General features: G+C 32.9%; 2 protein-coding genes across 9 annotated transcripts in view; one reads left to right on the top strand and one right to left on the bottom strand.

Annotated features, from left to right (window-relative positions):
• Positions 1 to 27,528, top strand: part of FGF7 (fibroblast growth factor 7) — a 29,303-nt gene extending 1,775 nt beyond the window's left edge. For all 5 annotated transcript variants that reach the window (XM_038184846.2, XM_005019482.5, XM_005019483.5 and 2 more), the window contains exons 3-4: positions 25,731 to 25,834; positions 26,364 to 27,528. In XM_038184846.2, coding sequence (XP_038040774.1) covers positions 25,731 to 25,834; positions 26,364 to 26,558 — 299 coding nt within the window. In that variant the 3' untranslated portion in view covers positions 26,559 to 27,528. The remainder of the gene's footprint in view (positions 1 to 25,730; positions 25,835 to 26,363) is intronic.
• FAM227B (family with sequence similarity 227 member B) overlaps positions 1 to 27,608 on the bottom strand; it is an 83,523-nt gene that overhangs the window by 34,377 nt on the left and 21,538 nt on the right. The window lies entirely within an intron of this gene.

The following is a 27,608-nucleotide window of genomic DNA, read 5'->3' on the forward strand; positions in this document are numbered from 1 at the left end:
AAATCTTTTAGATAGCTTGCCAAGCCAGGAACAAAATCTATTATAGTTTCTGCAGTTCATTATTACAATGATCATGATGATGAAAAAATATTCTCTCCTCTTTCTTCCAAAAAGATGACTCATCTACAGAGAATGGACATATAATATTTTGCAAAGCTGTACCAAATACAACTTTTGAACTGGCTAAAGAATGGTTGTACTAATCTGTGTTTTTCACACATACACTATATAACTTCAATTTACAACTACTTGAAGGCATCAGTTTTACAATCACTATTCCTGACACTTTGGCTTTCATGTTATTACACATATACTCCATATTTAGAGAAATATGACATAAACTTTAAAAGACATTATTATATATATATATATTTAAATATAACAAAAATACTTAAGATTATATTGCATGTTTCAAAACAAAATTAGAAGGAAAAAGTGCCAGAGACTTGCTTGGTCTAGTGTTTATAGCCATCTGAAAGATCAAACCTTTTCCAAAGATGCTATTAAATACAGTTGTAATACAGGTTGCATGTCATTGTATTTTTTAATAAGAGCAGCGAAATATAAATAAAAAGTAAACTTCAAGAACTGTTCTTAGTGTGATTCAGCTTTCAGCTGAAGTTGACTGCATATTTTCTGTAAAAACAGCACTCCTCCATGTTAAGCACCTAGATAGTGAGCTTCAAAGTTTATTTCTTTACTTCATGACTACATTAAGTATTTGACAACTTATGTGGCTAAAACTTCATTGATTAATGTTACCATTTCTTTTGAAATTTGTTTCCATATGTCTCCTTTCTTTCTACTCTATTACATAGTGCAAACCCTATTGCTCTGAAAGACAACACATGGCGAGCAGCCAAACGAATTATTTGGTCCATATTCAAGAAGACTCCCATTGAGTTTCAGGAAAACATTGTTACAATAGAGATCCATAGGGGTAGTTTGGAAGTGAATGTTGCTCCCACAAAAATAACTGGAAAAAACTATTGAAGTAAATTCTGAGTTTTCGCATATAAGTGAATATCCCCTGTACCCATTTTTTTTCCTGTTATTATTTACAAACAAATACTTTGAAAACATTGTGGCAGTATATAGAGCTGAACAATTTCATACATTTGCTCTTTTGTGGTTCCATGCTACTAAACTAAGAACTTGGTTAGTAATTTAGCATTATTTCAAATTCAAGTAAAGTTTCTCAATTCTCTGCAGGATTCCATGTTGCTGAAACACACTAATGATACCCTGAAATGTTCTGTAGTAAAACCACTACAGAATATCAGATCATCTTGTACTAAAGGCAAACCATTTTCTTGTAGAGTTTTCTGTGCACTTTATTAAAATTTACTTTTTCTCCCCCCCCCCCCCCCCCCCCCCCATCATGAATTATAGAAACACAACCTTGAGTCATTAAACCCTTACATATATATTGCAGAGAAAAAAAAAAACTTTGAACACTTTCTGGTAAATGTAAAGCAAATCAGGAGAAAAATAACAATCAATACTTGAAGGGTTTATCTGGTAACTGAGATACACTAGAATGAAATGTCTCCATTAAATTTAACTAAAGTATATGGGAAAACTCCCACCATCTTAAATTTAGGTCTCTTGCTTGAATTTAGCAATTCTACATTAGGAAATAATGCTTCTGTTGGATAAGCAGAATAGGGAAATATAAGCAAATCAGAGAAACTCAAAACTATCATAAAAAAACACAACATTTTTTGTCATATCCTCTAATCAACAAAATATGTAAAAGGCCTTTTTGAAGATGTGTTTATGGTTCTATACTAAAATACACTTAACAAAAGTGGTATGAGGGGGGAAAAAAAGACACTAACCTGCTTTCCCTATTTTTTTTTTTTTTTAAACATTAGAAGACCAAACTGGATATTTTTATCCAGGGCTTCTGAAAATCAACATTTAAAAATTATATCCATTTCTAAGATGGATCAATTTGTGTGTTCAAGCATTCTCGTTCTGTGAACTTCAGTTCTGGAAGTTTTACATTAGTAAAATGTAAATTAAACCTGTTTCACAGGATTGAATCCCAGAACAGTTGCAGCCAAATTGATCAACACAGTATGAAAAACACTGCTCTTATTAGGAGTATCTTCATATTTTATCCTACTTTTCCACTAATAAGTTCCATTGTGTATCATTTACATGTGTTACTAAAATAAAAACATGAAAAAAATCACATTTTTAACCATAACGACTTCATAAAAGAAGCTGCACTGACAGTCTTGCAGAGTACATTACTTGTTTTCAGCCCATGAATTGTGAAACAAGAACAATTTTCACAATTAGAAACGTCTGTAAAACGATAGATTCATCATTCTACATCATAACCTTGGCAAGTGCCAAAAATTTGCAGAGCTTGTCTCATCAGTCAGAACCACGAATATAAGAATGCAAAGATAGTGAGAAATTAAAGTCTTTGTGTTTTAAACTTCTCCATTAAGTTATGGGATAAATATATATGTATACATATTTTATAGATATCTTATAAAAGTAACACCTGAAAAAAATCTTAAGATGCTAATTTAAGAGCCACTGTATTAAGTGTATATGGACTGAAATTCTCAAACTTAATACTGGAAGAAATCTTTACTGATTGTAATTCACCTGTATTCATCATACACTTGTTTAAAAATACATTAGAAGTTAACTGTTTTGTCCAAAAAAAGTGTGTACTGTGTCAATAAAAGCAAATTGATGAGTCCTGTTTACAACAGTGATGACCTCATTAGTTACCCAAAGAAAATTATTCTGTGCACATTTCAAAAAGCAATAGAGCCTTCTGGTGAACACAAAACTGATATAATACAATAGTAAAATAAACAAATAACTCAAGAGTAAACAAAGCAAATTTCCAATAAGCAGAGGAAATCTCCTTGCACCTGATAGAAACAGCTCTGCTTTCAGTCTGAAAACTAAAATGCAGAGTGAGAATTGCCACACACTGAAAAACTAAAACAAGAATTAGGAAGCAGCCAAGATTCAAGGCCATCCAGAAAAATCTGACATTACTCATAACACTTTTTTTCTTTGACAATCACTTCTTATACCTTGTCCACACATAAACTATTGGCTTTTTATTCAAAAGTAAATTTTGTATCTTGTTCACATAACATAATCTAAGTTAACACACAAAATAGACTTCCAAAATTCATGATCGTAAGAAGAGTGCCTGAGCAGATCATGAAGATACTATGGCATTTTGTTAATTCTCTGTCTCTGACAAAAAATAAATCTCTCCATATTGCTGCTTAGCTTTTAATTCCATTTTGTGTGTGAACTGAATTTCGCATGAATTATTTGGTTTTGTTCCGGAAAAAGGAAAGCAAAAATCAGAGTTTATTTTGCTTCTATCTGAGAGGATTTAAAACTACAACTGGATGATGCATTTAGGACTTTCCATGCTCTGTTGCCTTTGGAATCTCATTTTAAAGACTTCAAAGGGCCTCTTAGTTACAAGAAAAGCCTTCCTGGAACCTGAATCCTAACATGTCTGATCCTATCATATTCCATGTGTGCTCTAAACCCAGAAAGTGCCTATTTCTTCCTCTTCTCAGTGGAGACAGACTACCAAAAATATAAGAAAATAAAAGATAGCCTAGTGACATCTTGGCACAAAATGGCTGAAATCTTGGAATAAAGTTCTTTTGAAAACTACTTCTCTTTTGATCAAAATCCAACAAATAAGTGTTCAGCATCATTAAATGAACTCTAATTCAGTTTTGTTCAAACAAACCGTAAACTGCTAACAAAATGCAGTTTATATGCATCTTAGTGGTTAAATATTCAAACCTTCTTAGAAATCAAAAGTACTTTCAATAGCATTTTATATATACTTCTTAGGGAAAAACAGATGTCAGGCTATGTATGCTATGCTGTTGCACCAAATTTTATTTCTGTTGTTTATATGCACCAAATTTTATTTCTGTTGTTTATATACACATTAAATAAAGGAGTAAGAAGATTAAATATTTGAAAATTAGGTAACTCAAGGCAGGTATTGATGCACTAGATTCAATTAAGGGTTAGCATGCTCCAGCTGTAAAGCCTGACTTTGCAGCTGCATTCTTGATTTTTCAAGAGTTTGTTGGTTCAGCCAATGAATTGGCCTAAGTAGAAGACAAACCCACACTAAAGTGAAAGTGCTTTTGCTTCACTGCTAATCTTTTCAATCATTAGAATAGAAAGAGATTTTGTTCAAATGACAACATATACATACCTTCCAATAACAGCCAACATTGCCAAGGATGACATTCTCTCATACAGGGGATTAATTAGATCTAAATATAACAGATTTCCCTACTCTTTCCCTATCTCTAGCTCTTTGTCTAGCACTGGTGGGAATTACTAGCCCCTCAAGTTTGAACCTGCAGAAGAGACACTGTCTATTCCTTGCCCATATCTTACCACAAAACCCAGCTTTTCACTACCAATTGCTGCTGAAGATGGTTAAGTTTAAGCAAAGATGTTTACTGAAGCAGCTGGGGCATGGCTGTCTTCCTGCTTTTACTGACTTGTTTGATAACAGTACCCTCTGGGGGAAGTGAGGAGAAGAAAGGAGGGAATTAAGTCGAACTACTGCAGCAAGATTCTTGAGAGCTCACTTATCAATGCCCAGACCAGAGTTCAACTGACATTGTGCCATGAAACACATTAAAAAGTGTTAATTACTTCTGAATTTACCTCCTGAATCTCCATCACCTTGTCTTTGGTGTGGTATTTACCAGAGGAAAAATAGATGTGAAATCAGAACAGTAGCAGTTCATACTCAACATTCTTCTCACTCTGAACAGGAGGTGATCGCATAAGCTTTGTGAGGGGAGAATCAAGCCTCTGGGCTCGGGCACAGTCAGCAGCTTCAGAAGCTAGAATATACTGACAGGGCCATGTCTGTTTGTGCTTCAGAAGGATGAGCTGAGAGATGTGATTAGCAGAAAAAAAAAAAGGTTGAGTTTACATACATTGTGCTTAAAATGATTCATGTGTCTTTGATACACCTTTATAATTCAGACGTGTATTGAGTTTTTCTGAATCTCTCAATATTGAGATTTATCAGAAGTGAGAAATGTTACATTTTTATGGAACCATCAATTAAGTCTAGCAGCTGGCTGCATAAGGTGGTAATGAATATATTTAAAAAGATAAAAATGTAGTTTTTCTCCCCCACATTTTCCTCCACTATTTAAAATTTATCAATGAAAAAAAAAAAAAAAAAACCAAAAACAAAACACACACACACAAACAGTATTGTATCACTAAGCATGTTATTGCTCCATCCTGAAGAAAATTTGCTGAAGTAGCCCTGACCTGAGACTCAAGAGACTTGAGGCTAATCCAAGTTTTTAAGCAACTTGCTTACAGACTCTGGGAAAATTCTTCAACCTCTCTGGGTCTCTACAAAAGACAAATTACACACCCCTATGTTAAGAGCTTCAAAAATGATTAGTGAAAAAATTCCAAGCCTACAAAAGAATTGTGTGCTAATGTTCTAGACATTAAATACTTTTAATATAGAATATTGACTAATATAATATTAATTAACTAAAATAAACAAAGGCAACAGCTAGACAGAAAAACACAGAACTCAAATCTTAATGAAGCTATTTTCCATGTAGATAAAAAGATTTTGGTAGACAATTCCTTATACAGCCTTTCTTACAACACAAAACCAAACTCCAGACACATCCCTTCACAGCTTCAAGCTTTCTGTATTGTTTGAGTATCTGAAAGCGATTTTTTTTTATTTTTTTTTTTATTTTATATTTTTTACATTTCTAGGATTCTGGAGTACTATGCAAAGCTGATTTATCCCCCTACATCTTTCTTAAAGCTCAGGAAGATCAAGACATCCTAATTCATGTAATTATACCATTCCACACTGCAAGATATACCAGCTAGCAGTATATTTTGGAATGTTTTCTTCATTAAAACAGAAGAAGTTTAGGCAAATGAAGGCTGTTACTCTCCTTGGGTGGCACACTGCTTTCATTACATAATTGGCTGTCTATGACTATATTTGGCAACTGTATTTCAATTGTCTTTTTTGACCTTTGACTTTATTTTTACTTCTGGATATGAGCTGATGGAAAGGTCAAGTTAGCCTCCTGGTGTATGCAATTTAGAAACAGTACTAAGGAAAAGTTAACAGTGAAGATTCCTATGACAATAACAGAGGCTAACAATCATAGCACTGAATTGTCACACTTTAAAACTTTCATAACACATGACATCATTTATACAAATGGAAAAAATTCTTTGTAACAATTGGTGTTGAAAAGTTGGAAATGGATATTCACAGATGTGGCCCACAACTTCATGAAAACACACACAAAAAAGTAATAAAAATACCAATGCAATCAATATATTCTCTTGACTGTTATTTAGCTTTGGAAACAAACAACAAGATGAGGATTAAATCATAGTGGGATTTGTTTACAGTATACACACACTGTCTATGACCTGAACATTTTATCAACAGATCACTGAAATGTTCTAAAACAGGCTGAATCAGACAAAGAGACAAGTAAATCCAGGTTAGCATCAGAAGAACTATTTCAATTAATTCCAAGTGAATACTTGCTCTTATAGCAGGAATCTGACAATTCAAACTAAAAACAACAGGCTGAAATGATAGAAGAATACAGATATTCCATTAAAAACACTGACAGCTTCCTGCAAGATATCATCTTTCAAATTTAACCACAGTCAGAACATTGACAGATCAATGAAAAACCATAAATGAAAATACAGATAACATGTCCATTTCATAGCACCAAAATAACTTCTAAAACAGGGGGAGCAACAAATATCACTCAAGTCCACCACTTCAACCAAAATATCTTGTGAAGACCTCTGTTACTTGTAGGTTTTTTTTCTGAGTCTTGTGGCATTAGTACTTCAACCTTTAATAGCACATATGCCACGCCTAACTTCTATTTTTGGTAAGTTGGTTTGCTTTTTTTTAAATGTATTAATAAACACTGGGAGGTGCTATAGACTAAAAAGATGATGATCAGACTTGTCCTTAGTCATTTTGACAATCAGGAATTTGTCTAACTAGAAAGCCACATCTTCAAAATAAAAGAAAGCCCATGCTAATAAGGTCATATTTTCATTGATCATGTGTGCTAATTTTATAAGCTTTTATTATGACCTTTAAATGTCAAGTATGATTTAATACTTCAATCAGAAGGGACTGTTTACAGTAAATACATGTAAATTGAGAAATTTTGACTCTTACAGACATAAGTTATTATATGAACATACAGCTGAAGATATTAGTCAGAAAACTCACAGTCAACATCAGATCTTGAAAAGGTCAGATATGGATCTGGTCTGGGCCAAAGTCCCAGAGCTGCTCAGGTTCTATGGGCTGTTTGCATGCACAGCTGTAAGCAATACAGTGACAAATGTAAAGTATCAAATGCTTGTCACGTGTGTGGAAGTGCCCACTACGGGAGCTTTCTGGCCCTTTTGAATAACAGGTACACACAGTTGTGTGATAATGGTAGGTTTGAATTTGAGTGGCCTACATGAACTCTGAGAGGGACAATGGTCAGGCTTTCTAGCTAGCCATTGAGCCAATGGATTTGGTAGAAAATTGAGGTGTTCGCCAACTCAAGAGAAGGCAGCACAGAGCAGGGAATGAACTGATTCCATTCACTCCCCCTGTAGCTTCTGCAGCAAGGGCTTTGTGAAAACAAGAGTTGTACTCCCTGACAGACACTCAGAAGGAAAACAGTAAAGATAACTGAATCCTAGGGAGTGCAGACAGTACTAATACAATTGGAGAGTACACCTTTCACCAGCAAAAGCAACTTCACTTCCACCCTGCTAATTTATTTCCATTGGAACAGCTTAGGGACTGCATGATGAAACAGAAATCCAAGCAACTGAGTCCTCATTGGTGAGATTTTACAGGGATTTAGGAAACAGCTATGTGAATCTAGTAACGAGATTCAAACAATGAGATTTGCTTGCTAGGGCTGCCTTACAAGCAAGTACAAAATCTTTTTCATCAACAGTCCGTCATGTTTGCTCATGGGGGGAAACTGCACCTGAGAAGCCTTCAACTCACCACAACCATATCACTTAGTATATATATCACAACCCCACATAAGGACAGTGACAAAGACGTTGGTCCACAGTGAGATTCACTGTACCCTACCCAGCACTATTGCTTGTATTAGTTTAGCACAACTTACCAATATAATTCCATAGAAGTACAAAAAGAAAATCTCTACCACATAATAAACACCTGACATATGAGCTACAAGCATGACAAATAAACAATATTTGGGGACAGGGAATTGATATTCAGCAAAAGAAGCTACTTGCAAATTAGCAGGTGACAGAAGTGATTATCCCATTTCAAGCAAGCTCCATTCTTCTAAATGAACCTTCTATTTCTTTAACTAAGCATGGAGATCCTGGCCAATATTTCCAACACAGATTTATAACCAAAACTGAAGAGAAGGTACATGAGACCCAGGGCAAGTGAGTATTTCTTTAGAAGACTCTAAGATACTGTACAAGTCAGAAAAAATAAAAAAAAATAAAAAAAAATCATAATTATGATTCCAAAAAAAGTATTCATCCACTCAAGAAACAAATACTACCCCCTACCTCATCAGATAAGAAATGTAGAGAAAGCCATAAAGAGATCCAATGGGAGAGCCTTTTCCCTGTAACAAACCCCCCTTGCTCACTGTTAGCCTCTCCTTCCTTCCACTTATTAATGTAATCAACTACACAGGTGTTTTGAGCATTTTGCTCTCTTTCACATCCTGCCACCCCTACAGTAGTGGTACTCTGTTTTAGAGTGCTGCTATTCAGTCTAAGCATCTGTTTCAGCAGTCAGGAGACAAGTTTTCTTACTGAGGTTCTACAGTACAAGTGGTCTGGCATATTCCTCTACCTTACTGCCAAGGTAACAGCCATACATCAGGTGAACTGGTGTTGGAGTTTGTAGTTAATATTCATTAACTCAAAGGAAAACAAGTGTTACAAGAATTTTGAGTGTAAGCTAAGGAGAGCCTACATAAATTATAAACGGCAAGAATTGCAGGCCGCTTTCACACGTCCCTTTAAATGCATTTAATCTTTAGCAGCAAAAACAATACACCGTTAGTAAAACTATTCTTCTAAATTATTGTACACCCATTTCAGTCAGAATGTTCAAATGAGCAAAATGGTGCTCAGGCTACTTGAATGCAAACATCAAATTAAAATTACTTAGTGTGCCTTCTATTCTGTCTGCTTCTCTGTGTGGCTTGAGAAATTCAGTCTATAATACTGCAAATAACTGTCATGCAAAAAAATTAAAGAAAAAAAAAAGATTGCCACATTTTTCTAGGAAACTATTACCACATCTTTCAAGGAAATCATGCTCTGCTAATTTTCTTAACTAAGTAATCCAGTGTTTTGAATTTGAATACATCTATTTTAATCATATTGTTTTAGGGCATGTTCTGAATGATTTAATTATGATTTCTAAAATGGCACTTTCATCCAAAAGGGACACTGGAAGCAAAACCGGTCTATACTAAGATGGTAAAACTAGCATCATTTAGACAAAACGCATGTGATTTTTCATATGACTCATAAAACAGCAGGCATAAAAATCCTAATTTAGTAAGGTGGTGAATAGCCTAGCTCTGATCCAACCAGACTATTTAAGAGGATGTGATGAGTTCCAGTGCCTATATCATTTAAGCACAAATTGATCTAGTGGTAATGATGTATTTACGACAATTATTGTGGAGAAATTATTCAAAATTGTTTTAACATTTGGAATGTTATACATACCTATCTTGGGCAAGAGCAAAGTGAAAATTAATGCCATTTTTTCTTCTTATATAGCAAAATATTTTATAAATATGAGCAGGTATTATATACATACTTTCTCCTTTTCAGACAAGATCTGTAAACATCTCAAAGACAATTTTCTAAAAGTGATGACAAGCACTTGAGTGATATTTCAAGTTACATTTCCAAAAGGAATACTTAAGCCTAAACCTCACATATATATATGGTACTTACATTTCTAAATTACTTCAGGTGATATTTTCAAAAGAGTGAAAGTAGACATTGTTATCCACTGAGACAAAATAAGTAATAAAACCTGCATTTCCTGGCCTCCTAATCACTTGCAAATGACCATCTTGTATCCATAAGATATACTTATTATTATTTTTTTTTTTAACCTGCTGGGGCTAAATTAAAATGCATGACTATCATTAAAACAAACAAACCTCTTTCCTTCCCTTTCCACCTCTTCACATTAGCTGTTCACTATTTGTTTCTATCTGTGATGCCTTTTTGTTTGTGGTATATGAGAAAATATAACAAACTTCAGTTTTGTACAAGGTACACAAGAAGGTAATTATGTTTGTTTCCTCAAAGAAAATTATGTGAATTCCAAAACTAGAGTGTGTTCTCATCCGACTGTAGGCGAGGCAGGAAAATGCACAGTATTTCTGCCTGTATATAGCACTGTAAATACTGATGACCTTTGTTCACAACTTAGTATACTGTCTTATTCACACTTCAACAGTGCAGGTATGGATACTTTCAGATGACTTCAACTTAAGTGTAATTACTAGTTAAAGCTCCTGTTCCTAGGAGTTAGTTACAGCTCCTGGAAAAAATTTACTTTATTCCAGCTCTAGACCCATCAGAGGGGGATGCTTCTTTTTTTGTTCTCCTCTTAGTCTCTGTTAGGTACCCCTGGCAAATTATGTATATGTCATCTATGGTGTGCTGCAATTTATCTCATAGGTGGTATTGTACAAATAAAATAAAGTAAATAAAAAATACTGATTTAGTTTCTGTTGAGCTGTGCCATGTTTATTTCATTAACATAGGTTTCTGCCTAAAAAAAATATTCCTTTCTTAGTGTTTATGATATTTGATTGAAACATTCTCAACAATGCAGAGATGTAATCAACATGAGAAAGTAATTGTAGAGAAGTACAGCATTAACTCTCTTTTCAACATATAGTCAAGATATGGTTGTTCTACTCTTGCAGACATAATGATCAACTATAAAGAACTATCAATAACAGTCTAAATAGTTGCTTTTGAAAGTAGGAAAAAAAATTGCACAGCTGTGGAGGAGTTAAGTTACTCACTAGTGGAAAAGCTATCTATCCCTGTGATTCATCAGGAAAAGTTTGCTCAGGAGTTGAAAGACCCATATTAGGAAAGAGAAAAATACAGTCAGTTTGTAAAAGCCTGGCTCTATTGAAATCAGCAAGAGTTTTGATACTGATGCCTTCTAATGGACTGAGGAGTCAATCTGAAGGATGCCAAATAATAACTATTGCTTTTGAAAATCCACGTGCTTTTACTTTAAAATGGAGTTTCATAAAATTGGCAATACAGACTAGGCATAAAGAAAAATGAAATTCTTCTTCCACCGTTAATCTCTTCTCGAGTTTCAAGTCAGAATTACTTATCTAGCTTACCAACAGCTATCTCTATTATTCTACTGAAGGTACAGGCTTAAGGGCACAATACATCATAATACACCCAATTGATGATATTCAATTTGAAAAATATCTGGCTATAACTCCTCAAATATATGTTGAAAAGTATATTTCTGCATAGAAGATATAAATGGACGTTTATACTAAGTTTTTGGACCTATATTAAAACCACAGGTCCACATATCTATACCAAGTAGAAACTGATTGGATTATTTACACTGAATAAATTTAACAGTAGAAATAATATAATCTATTTTTGTACACATCTTTTACAGTGTAACATTTGCATTCAGATATGAGTCATGTATACACTTATAGTCACGCAGGTGGCACAAAAGGAGCAAGTTAAGAACAGCAGTAGTACTTTGTTTCATTCTGTATGGTAAAAACAGACCTTCTTGGTCAATTTTGGTACTATTTCTCCTGCTTCTTGTTGCAATACAGCTGAAGTCACAAATATTTTTAAAAAGAAAAGGTTTATTCATTACATTAAATTCTTGGAATAGACGTAATTGTTTCAGTCACAGCAAATAGCATAACAAATTCTTTACCAAGAACAAGAATTTATATATAATTTTAGAAAGTATTAGTATGGTTACAGCCAAGCTCTGTGCTGGCATAATTTCATGGTCTTCAACTCCGTTCTAAAATTTCCTGTAGAGTTTAATATTACACAGTAACTTTTTCTTTTACGTTACAATCACTAGTAAGAGAAGAAATAATCTTCTCCTTACTTCATAAGGAGAAGAAATAATCATAAATACAATGCAGAAACAAAAAAAAGAGACCTGTAAACCATATATTCTGGTACAGATTGCTTATGTATTACTTCTGTGGAGTTCACTAAACTTCAAGACATCGATACATATAAAAGCAAAATAAGAATTATGTAAATCGTCACAAAGAAATTAAAAAGTGAGGCATTCCCAAAGGCTGTTGTCTAAAGCTGTTATCAAATGCTTGATTGGCATGAAATCTTCCATTTGTCTTAAGATCAAGAGCAAAGTATGTCTTAATGCTTATGCCAGTGACTGCACTCTAGTTTATCAAATTGGCTGTTTGATATTGTCACAGATGGAAATTTGGAATTCTACCAATATAATAATATGGCTGCCAGCATGAATCTGAATTTAAGATATTAAATATTTTAACAGACTGGTCATAGACAACTTTATTATCAGCAGTCACAAAATAGTGATATAGTATCCGTGTGCTGAGAGCCAAGAAAACTACTGCAGGCAAAGAAAAACTCACGTTTTTCCTTCTGCAGTTCAGGGCCACAGAACATATTCCTTAGTTGGTAAAGAAATTGAAGTAGTTTCTATCCCATTTTAAATAGTTTTAAGTAGTTTATTGAGAGACCACTGTTATGGCATAACAATTTTACTAATGTTTTAAAATTGAAGTTTTAGTTTAATTTCTGTCAAAGTGATTAAAGAATTTTTTTAAGGGACTTGATCACTAAGAGCTAGGTTTTTAAGGATGTTTCAGTAACAAAGGTGGAGTTTGGCAGTAGTACATTCATGAAAATCCTCCTTTTAAACAAGCCTGTAGGTGGGGCTATCTGAGGTAATGCAAAGGACAGTTGATAACGACACAAGGCAGCTTTCTAGCTTCATGGTTTCCATTTAATATATCCTTAACTGATCTAAACAATCATAATGTAATTGAAATAAAGGTAACTGCACTTGGCATATAACAATTAGAACAAAAGCAAGGGAAACTGTTTATATGTTTTATATAAAAACATATATAAAAACATATTTTTTAATATATATTAACAAATATTGCATAATAAAAATGTGTTGTGCTTTAAAGATTTTTTTTCATATAATTTGGCTAAACCTACGCTCTGTTAACTGTTTAGTCTGCTAACTTTATTCCATGACATTTTACATTTTAGCTATGACCAATAAATTCTCTTCAGAAGATACTACTGTCACAACACCCTGGAATGTGTGCAGCCCTTAGTTCTTCCTTTCTACTTTTAACGGTACAAGTAACTTCAACTAAAATTCTAGGACATTATTTACATGCAACACTTGAGAAGACCAAAGCACAGAAAGGCTGTGGACCTGTGACAGATGATGCTTATTACCTTCTATACTGTAATGAGCAATCCCAGTTGCTACTGGAATCAGGTTTCATGGCCACCACAAGTACTGTTACGACACAATTGTTCTGGAAAATAAGATCTGTCAGCATATTCTACTAAAATAAAAACAATTAGTTATATACCCAAAGTATCTGTATACAAACCAAGCCCATATCAGAATCTGACACAAACAGTATTCACCATAGAAAATATTTACATGACACTAGCTGCATTTGTCTTCGCACTTGCTTCATGATAATATGCACGTGAGCAAAACTTGGTATATAATGCATAAGCATTTCTATCACCAAACTCAAAATGGTTACCACCTCATTTCCCTCTACATCCTAACATTTGAAGTCAAAGCTGAAAAGAAAAAAAGAAAAAAGATGGGTTTTGATGTGGCATCATAAAGCTAGAAGAGAAGTAAAGATTAAGGAAGAAAGTAAAACATTTATAAACATTTATCGTGTAAATAAAAACAGAGGTTTAAAAAATCTGCCTGTGTGTAAATCAATGACAAATATCCTACTGATTTTCTTAGAGTCAGTTTTACATCTTACACAAAATTTTTGGACTGTTAAAATGGTGTATAAATAGAAGTAAATTAATGATATCAGATTAAATAAAGACAAGGAGTTATTAAGCTATTTAGGAAAAAAAAAAGGATTATTGGATAATTGACGTACATTTTGATCAATATACTGAGTAAGACAGGAAAATATCAGGTAAAAAAGCTATGAAAAAAAGATTTATTTATTGGAATTAGATTAGATGATCTGGATTAGATGAGATTAGATTAGATGGATTAGATTAGATGATTTGGTTGATCTGTATTTTGAGTTGTTTTTAATTATTTATTTTTTTTCATTTTCTCTTTCTGCTTGCTTAGTGTTCAGTGTTTGGTCTAATATTCCTTTTAAACATTCAAGTAAATCTAAATTATTTGTCAGCAGCAAACCAGAACAATTTGAGGGGCTATATCATATAAATATATGTCCAGCAATGTTTTGAAGGCAGAAAGAATGAGTCAGATGGTTTTTATCACTTCCCACTCTGTGGTGCAGCAAGGGGTTAGGATGGTTTTCTTATCAGATTCTTACATTTTGTACCTTGAAAGGAAATATGTACTGCCTACTTGTGTTCTTGTAGACACTGTAATTGATGCATTTAGATGTCTGTTGTCAGCTATTCCTGCCCCAGGTAGCAAATCTGATTTAGGAATCTAACTAAAATGTATTCAATTGGGTAGTGCTTGCCCTACATTTTATATAAGTACTTAGAGGAGGAAAAGATGTATCTATTCCAATAGGGATTGCAGTGTTTATGAATTAAATGCTCTCCTAACTGCATGAAACAAAATCTTACAGTTCGAACTTTAAAATCTTCTAAATACATTTGCTCCTATGCCAGAGGCCCTTAAGTATAAAATTAAGGAACACTGCAGCCAGTTTCTCTCTTGTGCGTTTACTTTCTCAATTTTATTTATTTTAAGTAATTCAGTTCCTAGCCGCATTGGGAAACATTTTCACTATTAAAAATGTATTTTAGTACAGTTCTCAATAATCCTGAAAAATAGGAAGGGAGTTTTTTCATTATTTGTCTCCAGCATCTAGCTACAGCACTCATTCTCCCAAGCCCATGTCAGTGGGCCAGAAAAGCTGCCACAGGAGCAGCTAGAGAAACTACATGATGCAGAACAAAACAGCTAGACCTTGATGGTGATGGGATACTTCATTCAGGAAAAATGAGTTCAGAGCACAGTACCATGTTATGCTATCTTTACTACTGCCTGCAACCAGTTTATACCAGTAATAAGCTGTAATATCACATAAAATGCACTTGGAATTGAATTTTTTCAGAACATAGAACAGATAACATATAATTCCATTTCTTATACACACAAAAGATACCTGAATACGGACTACATTTCTTAGAAAACCAGAAAAAAAAGTCTTCCACAGAAAAGACATGACTAATTTTATGACAACTATGATGCCTAACTCTACACAGGAAAGAGGTAAGGAAATTAATTGCCTGTGGCATAATATTAATAATATTAAGAATAATATTAAGACACCATCTCTTTATTAGATAAAAATACTGGATAATGAGAAATGTTGAAGAACAAGGTAATTTATTTGTAGCTTTACTTTACAGAAAAATTTGGAGAGACCTGTGGCTCTGGTCTTATGTGAAATTTTCCAAATTTTCGATTATTAAAATAGTTGTAGGGACTGAAACTCTAAAATTGGGAAGTTTTGTACCACTAAATGAATGTATCTCATTTTGCTGTGAAAAGGTTAATCAGCGGTTTTACATATAGTTACACTATTCTGAAGCTAGATCCAAGAAAGCTGCAAAACTAAGACAGATCATTTATTCTAGCGAAATTAGCACAACAGACTTAAGTAAGAGATACCACTGATTTGAGTTCGATTTGTTGTACACATTCAGCTCTAAACTATTAAATCATTAATTTTCATAGTGGTTTGAAACAGTTTTGTTTTTGTGAACAGACTTATCACACTTTTTTCCATTTTTAATATCAGTAAATATTAATATTAATATCAATAAATATTAATGCTTTAATAAAAGAGTGCTTTTTAAGATAGGGGATTAAGATTTGGATTTTATAGGACACTATTAATTCTAAATATATATATATATATTTTCATTGTAACCATATGTTTAGGTCCATGGCAGTTTTTATTGAAGGGAAACAGTTTCCAGCAAAAATGAGAAATGACTATGTGCTATATAAGAAGCTGATCAAGAAAATATTTTTATGAAATGCACAGCAGAGATCAGCAAAAGTGACAGGTTCTAAATAAGTTTAACAAGAAATGCACAAGTGAATGACTGACTGGGACAGCATGTTATTCAGTTGTTGATACTATATCCTACTGTTCACATGTAAGAACTTTAAACTTAAAAGTTCCATAGTTTCACAATCTACTTTAGAGAAAATTGTCACACCCTTTTGGTTTTGAAGATCAAATCAACAGAAATATTGGAAAGACAGTGGTCCAAAGCACTAATGTTCCAAAGTGACATTTAGAGGAGAGGAGGCAATTTAGGGTCAGAATAGCTAAGATCAATTCTTCTTATTCTGTCATTTAGGATGAAAAAGGAAGCATTTGTTTTACAATCCTATCTAACCCACCAACATGAGCAGAAAGCCAATATGAAACCAAAGCCAAACAATACAGTATAACAATGGAAAACACCCTTAGAAATTCTAAGCTATTTCTCTTCAGTTCTCTATTCACCACAATATCATTACTAAAATCCACACTACTCCACTACTGTATGTAGTGGAGGTAAGCTTTACTGAGTGTTGTGAAACAGTGAGCACTGCTTTACATTTATCAATCTGAACAGACATTTCAGTTCCCTACTCTATCTTCTCTCCTCTGTTCTGTTCTTATCTTACATGTTTTGTGCTATCTTCATGGAATTATCAAGTCAGTAGTTTCTTTCAGATACCTTGACATGGCACAAATCCTGTAACTAATGTAACTGTCAGCTGCTGAGTATCCCCAGGACAATGGTTTATTATGAAGTTGCTCTATCTAGCAATTAACTGTTTTAATCAGTTTTTAGTATTAACAGTGGAGAAATTTATGAACCGTATAATGTCAAGTAAGAAATCTTTAAAATAACCAATACGTGAAAATCCAACAAAGTACAAAAATATTTCGATTAACTTCTGCTTAGCAATTAGTGCACTATTTTTATTAAGTATGCCTACTGTTCTTGTGCCCCATGAATTGCAAAACAAACAAACAAAAAAATTAAACATCAGCCAGTGATGCTTAACCAAACAGATGTTCTGCATGCAGGCTGTCTTATAAATAAATTTTGCTTCTTGAGGATGCTTGACCTGAAAATATGTTGTATCAGGTCCTCTAGGAATACCTCTCCATTGTTAGTCATGCTTCCTCAGACAATTACAACTTTCCTGTCTGGAAATTACAAACGGGAGTGAAGCTGGAGTTTTAAGTGCTCTGGGTATTTGTCCATGGTATCCAGATGTCTGGCACCTCACTGAAGCAGTAGATTCAACCGTTCTACTGGAAGTCCTTGACAGACCTGCACATTGTTTATGTGCAGGTCATTTTTACAGTCCTCTTCATACCTAGAGTGCTTCAGATAGTCTATGCATGCACAGCAAATGCATGCATGGAAACAGCACACAGACTTGAAGTAACAGCTTTTTTAGTCTTTAATACTTTCATATTGGTCTCTGCCATAAATAGCAACATAATTTACATGTGTTTACACCGTAAAGTCCAGATTCTGAGTATCATGCAGAGAAGCAGGAGCATTAGAAAGAAAAAAAAAAAAAAAAAAAAAAAAAGAATGATAATGAATGTATGGATGTATGTACCTGATAAGACATGTATGACACTTTGTTTTCTGTGACTAATGGTATATTCATATTTCATTTATATTGTAACTAATATTGTAACTAACATTCATTTATATTGTAACTAATGGTATATTCAAAACACATATACAGACAGAAAACTCCTGAGTATGGAGGGACCAATCTCATCTCTGCTGTGAAAATTATTATGACATACACTTTTTACCTATTTCTTCTTACGAAGCATAAGAACGTGTTCTATGAGGTACTGCCTCGGAAACTCTTTTACTCTCTTGTTAAGGAACGTACAAAATACAAATGAAAATTTGACGTTCTATCAATTGTAATTTAATAATGGGTGGATAGTAGAAAAAGACTTAAATATTACAATATCTCTTAAATCAATAGCTTTGTTTGTTGTGAATTTTTTACCGTTAGATTTGAGAGAGAATGAGCACAGAAATTGCTCTACCTGAAAACAAACTTTAAAACATGTGTTTAAAAATATTACTGGGAACTAAAATAGTAAGCACAAACTAATGCTTTGCATATACATACATATATATATATATTTCTTTTAAGAAATACAAGGGGATAAATATTCTTGAAACCAGTAACTTGCAAAACTACACAATGAAACTATTCATTCACTTTCAGAAAACAAATACCAGTAGACTTCTCTGGAAAAACATTTCAAATGCAATAAGCCAGCTAATGTATTTACTGTGCTCCCTCACTGAATGCACACATGCACTAATAACACCATGAAAGTTTTCCAGAATTCTCAGTGCTTGACAATCATGATCTGTACTTTCTTGCTTTAAGAGGCACAAATATTAACTTAATAAATCCCAAATCAAAAGAACAAATTGCATTAAATACCATAAAATACCATCTTGTAAGCAATGACAAGAGCATTTTTCTTGGCCTTGAATCATCTCTCTAAAGGTCACTTGAATTCATAAATATGTACTCCAAATCTAATTAGAAACACAAGTCAGACATATTTTAGAAGTTTCATTTTGTTTTGACTTATTCTCTATCCAAGTTTTTTCTACCCCCTCTTTTTGTATTTGAGATTTCATGTACTTTATCTCAAGACAATCCTGCCTAGGAAAGGGTGTTTCACAAGCACATTCTTTGCAAGTGCTTAGCTGTCAGTGCCAGCCTCCTAACCCCTAAAAATCAGCAACAGAATGTTTTTTCCACTTCACTGCACAGAGAGGCCACAAGAAATAAAGTACTGCAAATATTAAAAAAAAAAAAAAAAAAAAAAAAATGTAGATTAAAAAGTGGTATTGGTATTTTAAAGCATTTAGAATATTTTAAAAATCAGTCTTAGGTATAATATGTTAGCTAGTTCCTTAAAAGGAAATTATAATAATATATAGTAATAACTAGCTTCTGGACTTTTGATTTTACTTTTCTTTTGTTAAAAATACCAATTTCCCTTTTTTCCAGCATTTAGAAGACTACAGAAGTCTTATTAGCAGTAGGAAAAAATTAACCTCTCTCTTGTAAGAAAGAATATCACATATTCATATATAATATACATGAAACATACGTACCCAACAAAACAGAAAAAAACACTGGGATGAAATTGCTGTTGGCCTTACTGAAAAATGTACTGAATGCCAAAATTTCTCTTTGTATTAATGTCTACAGAAATTCTGATACTAACAAATAGAAAAGTAGTGACCAGAAGCACGAGACATCCAGAGGATATCAGCAACATATGAAACATTTAGAAACATCCAGCTGATGAGGGACTGAATACAGTATACTTAAAAACTCCTCCTAAATCTTCCTGAACAATCTTATCACCCATCATACTGAGGCAGTTCCCTAGCATGTGAAAAGATATCTATCTAGCTCGGTAGTTTTGTTCTCTGTTCTTTTCCAAAGAAGCCCCAGGTGATTCAAAACAAAACTATCAAATACCACTGGCCCAGGAAAAAGAAAGAAAGGAAGAAAGAAAGGAAGAAAGGAAGGAAGGAAGGAAGGAAGGAAGGAAGGAAGGAAGGAAGGAAGGAAGGAAGGAAGGAAGGAAGGAAGGAAGGAAGGAAGGAAGGAAGGAAGGAAGGAAGGAAGGAAGGAAGGAAGGAAGGAAGGAAGATCTCACATGACAATGCTCAATTTTGTATAATTGATATAGTAAAATGCCAATTTTTCCACATAAATTTCCAGCCCAAGGTACTGTCCTGTCCTCCAGGTCACAGTCATGAAGTCCATAAGTACAAGTGTCTAAAGCACTGAAACTGTCATTCTAGACCACAATGCCAGGAAACTCACCTAATTTATTATGCAATTGTTGCCAAAAAATTAAAAAAAAAAAAAAAATCTACCTACTAAAACTGCTGTGTCAACTTAAAGGGCTGCTTTGTGTCTTTTTTTTTTTTTTCTTCCCCTAACGTGTTTTATATCAACTGTCTGATACTTCATTTTCCCCAAGTGGTTAAAAGACTGTTGCCAACACCCATAATCACCTTCTTCTAAAGAGAAATTATAGTCCATCTCAGCTGAGTGTCCTTTAGGTACAGCAGACAGAATTTCATCTCTGCAGGAAACTCAATTCACTCCGGGAATTTTAAGCTATACTGGATACACCGATCATACAACCATATAAAATTGTTTGGAATTTCATGCTGACTTAATAGAAATTACAGTTGTTTTCAGTTTTATATGCCCGTTTTCTTTCTTTTTTATTTTTTTTTTCTCTTTCTGGCTTTAATTTGATTTTTTCCCAGCTATTTTGTGGTGTATTCAAGTCTTCTTTTAATCCCCCTCTAAATTTTTACATGGATCCTTTAGAAAGTAAAAACTGAAAAACATAGTTTATATTTTCATTTTTATCTGATGATATATAAGACCTCTTTGTAGTTTGGCCATGTTGACTTCTCATCAGCAGCATCTTACCAATTTTAGCATATCTTTAAATAAATTCTGAATTTATTAAAATATCAAAAGAGTACTTAAATGGAATGATTTACATATAAGAATTTTCTCTTTCCTATACTAGATTGGAGACTTTTTTCCTTTTTCATGAATAGATATTGAAAGGATGAGAACTTTTTACTTCAAAAGGAAGCATCTAAGAATGGACTTGCTAAAATATGGCAGTGAATTGTATACTATTACATTGAGGAGAAGAGGTTGTCCTTACAAGGTCTTCTGACTGTGCATTTTAGTTCCTCATCATTACTCTGAAGAATCTGATGCTACATAAACATTTAGAAACTGACAAAGATAAATCCCACATATAAGCCAGTTTAGTATTTTTTCTATTTGTGTGGTGTATACCCTTTAGGTGTAAAAGTGCCTACAAATGTTACACAGCATAGTAGGTTTACTGGTTTACTTCTATTATCATTTTTCTGTGGATACAGGTATTTACCTTCTTCCAGTCAACCAGCTAACTACAATTAAGCATGAAGACTTAAAGGCCAGCTACACTGTTCATAGCAGAGGAGTAATGAAAGTAATACGTTTTCATTCACGTAAATTCATGTCTTAAGGGCAGTTGAAAGTGGTGTATTAGAAAAAACACTCTTTAGCTTTGGAGAGATTTGCTTGACTCAGGTTACCATCCTTGCAAAGCTGATAAAGCTAATCTTTAGAGTATACTGATATTTTGTTGCTAATTTTAAAACTATCAGTTACTCAGAATCAATCATCTTCCTGCATTTGTAGAAAAACAAGATTATTAGGTTACTTCCCAGTAAACTAAATGTTGTTACTCTTGAGTCCCATTAAAGACTTAATGGTACAGAATTAAAAAAAAAAAAAAAGAGAGAGAGAGAGAGAGATAAAAGGAGAGTTTAAAACAAAAGAAGAACAAAAGAAAACCTGAAAAGATCTCATAGAAAGATCTGATTCACAGACTTGGCTGAATGTAACAGTCAAAACTGTATTATGAAACGTACACACTAGGAGTATAAGGATATAACCATATCAGCTCAGATCCAAATTTAATTTAGCCCCACATCCTGTTGGCAAGAACCACCAGTAGCAGATGATACAGAACAGACAGAAGAAACAGGAAATATTGGTAGTTGACCAAAACTCTGGTTGAACAGAGTTATTACCTCTTGACACCTACTGACGTATTAGATTCCTATTTGAAAAACAAAACAAAACAAAACAAAACAAAACCAACAACAACAACAAAAAAAAAAAACCTGTCTTTTTGCTATTATGTAATTTTTCTTGTAGTAATGGAGTATCAAGAACACATACAAAATAAAGACAGACCAATGCTATTACAGTGCCATATGGTGTAGTATAATGTGATATGTTGGCTTAATACAGATTCTGAATGAAAATTAAATGAGGAAGGACAAATCAAATCACTTTATTTTAGGGATTTTATATTTTATTCTTTGGTATATTCTCTAGCAATTCCCTGCTTTAGTGACAAAATTATTAATATTATAAAAGCTCGTTTTTATATTTAAATACATTATGAAATTATTATTTGAAGAGACAGTGATTTCCATTATGCACATCTCTTTAACCTCAAAGTTTGTGCTGTGTTTAAATCAAGGAGTTTAGAAGTTTCACAGTGATAGTATCTTGTTAATAAGTATTAAAGATTCCTTTAACTATTTCATCAAAGAACTTGATGCATATCAAGTGCATAACAGGTCTAGAGGAAAAGCTGGTTACCTTATGGATCTAGTATGTTCAGAAGCACCATGTAAAATAGTTAAAGTAGTGAAAGCTCTGTCCGTATTAAATTTAATATTGCTCAAATATTCTTCCTGGTGGGAGACCTTCAATACCGGATGAGAAATTTACATATGTGATACAAGAAATGCTGATACAGATAAACTAAGAAACTTCCAGTATACGACTTCTCAACCATAGAAGTCTCTATAGCTTCTGTACATAAAGGAGATAAAGGAAAGCATTTTGATTTCATTTATGTACATGATGGCACTTTGTAATTAACAGAACAAGTGAGTTCCACACAAAATACTATATACTGAAAGATCACTAATGAAATTCTCAGTTAACATCAGCTATCACAGTCATAAATAACCATAATGTCATACTTTCCCCAAAGTTTCCTAGAAATATTTCAATTTCCTATATGCTTTTATTTAAAAATATAATTAATTGTAGTAGTTCTACATTTTTGAAATGAACAGAATTACTGAGGCAGAGACTCAAGAAGAAGAAAAGGGGGCTTACAATATGCTGTATTATTGCTAAGTAACTTGGGTCACATGCCTTAAAATAGAATGAGGAACTTAGTGATGATTCACTTGCAGATCAATTAAGAAAGTGCATGTGAGATGCTGCTTGAGAGACCTAAATCACAAAAGTGCTTTGCTGAAAAGGGAAAAAATCATGGTAGTTTCTCCTTTGAGGATTGATTAAGACACAACAGAACAGAAGAGACATGATCTAGATCTGGGAACAGAAAAACGAGTACTTGCATTGCCTGTGATAGGCTAGAGCATTCTGTGAAGAGAATCACAAGTACACAAGCAATATTTCCACTGACCTCTTAATGGTCTCTTTTATTTGTCTTTAACTTTGCTAACAGTACAACGTTTTTTATGTTACATATATATTGGAGAGTTCATGTCATAGAGAGTTTAGTTCCCTCACTAAACTTTATGGAAAGATGCACAGAGAACACCTTAGAAAAGTGGGATTAAAAGACCTAAAAACATCTTTGGATGAGAATAAAGCAGAAAAAAAAAGTACCCCAAACCAAAATATAGTAATTCCTACAAGTAGTATGTCAACTTCCACTTCATTAAACAGAAAAAAAAAATCTAAAATAATATAAAAAATCTAATAATAATATTGTTTTAGGCAAAAGCTTTTGGCATTTCGTTTTTAAAAGTAGTACTATTTCTTACTTCTGTGACTTCAGGCAACAGCAGCTTACTGAAGGAAACTCAGTTCCTATTAGCATGAATTGTTTTACAAAGTTATTCTGAATCTTTCATTTTTTTAGTTCTGTATAAATAGAAAATTCAAACATAGACTTAAAAAAAAAAAACAAAAACAAAAACAAACAAACAAAAAACCTCCTTAAGATAATGGCCAGCACAGGCAGAAGAACAAATGGATATAAACCGTTGCTGAAAAAATGCAGATTGCAAATTACTACAGAGTCTCTAGCCATTAAAATAAATCAAACTCTGGAACAGACTTTGGCGGAAACACTGGGGCAAAGAAATAACAACTCCAATTTAGTATTGGAAAAGTTTATGAAAAGAGAATTATCTGATGCAATTCCCAGGCTAGCAGAGCACTGGACTTGATGACCCAGAGATCCTGTCCGCTCTTATATTCTTTGTTTGGCTAGATGCAGATTGTCATCTGTTTTTCAGCCTCACTGTGGTTTCTCTAAAGAGAAATTTAAATGAAAGTTAATATAATTTTTGTAAGTTTCAGTTAGAAATTGCCCTTTTTAAGAATTGTTGCTAGGCCTGCAGCAGAGTGGAACATGTCAAGGAATTCTAAAAGCTTTACTTAAAGTTGGCTTAGCGTAAAGAAGTAAATGTGTTCAGAGAGATGAATGCCCAGCAGGGGACACACCAAGAGTAAGCAATAACAAGCAAGGACTGATCCATCAGTAAATCCAAGGAAAAGGAAGAAGAGCAAAACGGAACAGAAGAGAAAGGAAAGGACAATAGGATATAGTAAAAAAAAAAATATAGGGAAAGAGAAATACCAGCAATATTCATGCCTTTAAAAACAAAACAAAACAAAAACAAACAAAACAAAACCAACCAAACAAAAACTAATTAATGAAAAAAAATATGATATGTCGTAGCTGTAATGAGTCAATAAAAAAGTGAAAGAGAAAGAAAGGAAATGTTTTGTTTGGAAGGAAGGTCATCTTTCAGGTGACAAACTAACACCACTCTTTCTTGCTCCCCCTTCCACACAGGTATAATTCTAAACTATTGCTTAAAACAAAAAAAAATAATTATACTTAAGCTTGAAGACAACCTGGCGTTACACCATGTAACAACTCCCTGCCTTTTCAGTCTTTTTTGTTTGTTTGTTTTTTTAACCTAAATATATTTTTATATTGCAGGTAACTTATATGTATTGTAGGAACTATAGAAAGGTGTTGCAGATGTACATCATCCACGTGAAAATAAAGTAATTTATAGAAATTTGTAGAAAAACACCAAATGTCTTCTGTTTTTGAATAAGTTCTCGGTAAAACTTAATTATTTTCAAATACAGGTAACTTTGCCATTTCTATCAGTCATAGAAGCATACAAAGGTCAAGCAAATACTTTATCTTATTTAAGTCACTATGGTCTGTTTTCTATCACTTGCAGGTTCTAAGGTTTACACTTGTTCAAGGCAGTGATACAGCTACATCAGTCTTCAAAATCAAGGCTTTACACAAATTCTGCGAACCTTGATGGCTATGCTATGTATATAATCCTTTCAAATGAATCCTGAGTATAATAAATTCTAAGACACAATGGTTCTTTGAAAATGTAAATGTTGCTTGTATTAACATGGCAATTTCACTAGACATTTAAAATTTATCATGTAATTTTTAAGTGGCCGTATGCAGATGTGGTCTCATAAAGAAGATTTAAAAAATCTAGCCCTTTCTTCACATGAATAAATACATGTTTTTTCTGTTTTCTAAGAACTACTGATGTGGATATTCAATAAGCACAGAAGTATATTCATTTAAATAAATCTTATAAATTGACTAGAGAATAAACAGACATTTTACGGTCCTTACTGTGTAACTTTGCAGGTATTCTAGAAATCAGAACAGTGGCAGTTGGAATAGTGGCAATCAAAGGAGTGGAAAGTGAATACTTTCTAGCAATGAACAAGTCAGGAAGACTCTATGGAAAGGTATGGATGCTAAATTCTCTTCAGTTGTCTAACAATCATGCTGACTTTTCCAACAATGATCATGTACAATCTTTAAAGAAATGTATGTTTAGCTGTAGCACCTACAGCTTCATATGAAATAGTTTGTATAAAATACAGTTTGTAAAAAATACATTTCTAACATCTTAAAATGTATCCAACACATACCTAACTTTCATGCCCACTTAAAAAATCAGAGTTTGTATACTTTTTTAAAATGTGAAATATTAATGGGGAATATACAAAGCTATAGTATCCAATACTCAGATTTCCAAAGCCAAAGTTTACTGAAGTAAAAGTTACATTTTCTGAAGTTACTTATACTTAACTAATATTACTACTAATATTATTATTTATTTAGCTTTCTTATTCAATTAATATATGTTAATAATATTAATACGTGGATTGTATGATGCATATTCTTCTCCCATCTTCCCCAATCTAATTATTGTATGATTCTTTTTAAGAAAGACATGTACTTACTTTACTCTAAATTATTTACTCTCAACAGAAAGTATGCAATGAGGATTGCAACTTCATAGAACTAATTGAAGAAAACCATTATAATACATATGCTTCTGCAAAATGGACACACAAAGGAAAAGAGATGTTTGTTACACTAAACCACAAAGGTGTTCCTATGAAAGGTAAAAAAACAAAGAAAGAACACAGAGCATCCCACTTTCTTCCTCTGGCAATATCCTAATAAAACATGATCTATAAAGAACTAGTTCCAGCAGGAAGATTATTTTTAAAGAAGACTATTTGACAAGGTATCAAGAGAGGCTGGAATACTACTGAGAAACTGAACAAGCTGGACTTGCGCATTTATGTTTATTTTTAAGAGACTACATGGAAAAGATTTGAAAATATACACAAAACGAGATTTGTTAACTAAAAGCTGTAAAGAATTCTAAAGAGTTGTACAATCATTATCTTAGTCATTGTAACTGGGTAGTTTCTTAAATTAATTTACCCTGAAGAATAAGTCATGACTTGATTATCTGATAATATTTTATTTAAAAAAAATAAAAAAATAATAAAAAAATCTATCTGTTTCTTAAATATGGCTGCTATAATAATAATAAGCAGATGATAATGTTGTGTAAAATATGTCAGACTTTAAGGCTGCTGGAATGAGTTGTCAGATTATCAAGTCAATAGGAAGTGTGGAGGCTGAGCAGTATTTTAAATACTTCCCCCAAGAAACTGCTATCCTATACATAAACTATATGAAGAAAAATATATAATCTTTTAAATGTCTATTGTTGTATTCAGATAAAAGAGTTAGTTTGGAAAAAATAAGTTTACTCTACTACAAAATGTTCCTATCTATTAATGAAACAAATACTTAATGCTGCTCTAAAAGATGTTTCAAAATAGTGTATGTAAAATAAGAATAGGAATAAATAATGTACTTCATCTCACTTTTCACAAAGTAACATTTTATATAACGATGAAGCAAAAATTCAGACATATTAAGGTATTTTATGTAACATATCCTATCGTTTGTATAATTCCTGTTAGGGCATACAGCTTTTAATGTTTTTTTTTTTGTTTGTTTGTTTGTTTGGTTTGTTTGTTTGTTTGTTTGTTTTTTGTTTTGTTTTGTTTTGTTTTCATCCTTATACATGCTTTTACTGTTGTTACAGCATTAAACTTTATTTTAAGTTGTATTTGAACTTCATTGTTTTAAGTTATTTAAATATAAATATATTTAAGTTATTTATAAAAAAAAAAAAAAAACAAAAAAAAT

This window comes from Anas platyrhynchos, chromosome 11 (assembly GCF_047663525.1).
Source record: "Anas platyrhynchos isolate ZD024472 breed Pekin duck chromosome 11, IASCAAS_PekinDuck_T2T, whole genome shotgun sequence".
Taxonomy (NCBI): domain Eukaryota; kingdom Metazoa; phylum Chordata; class Aves; order Anseriformes; family Anatidae; genus Anas; species Anas platyrhynchos.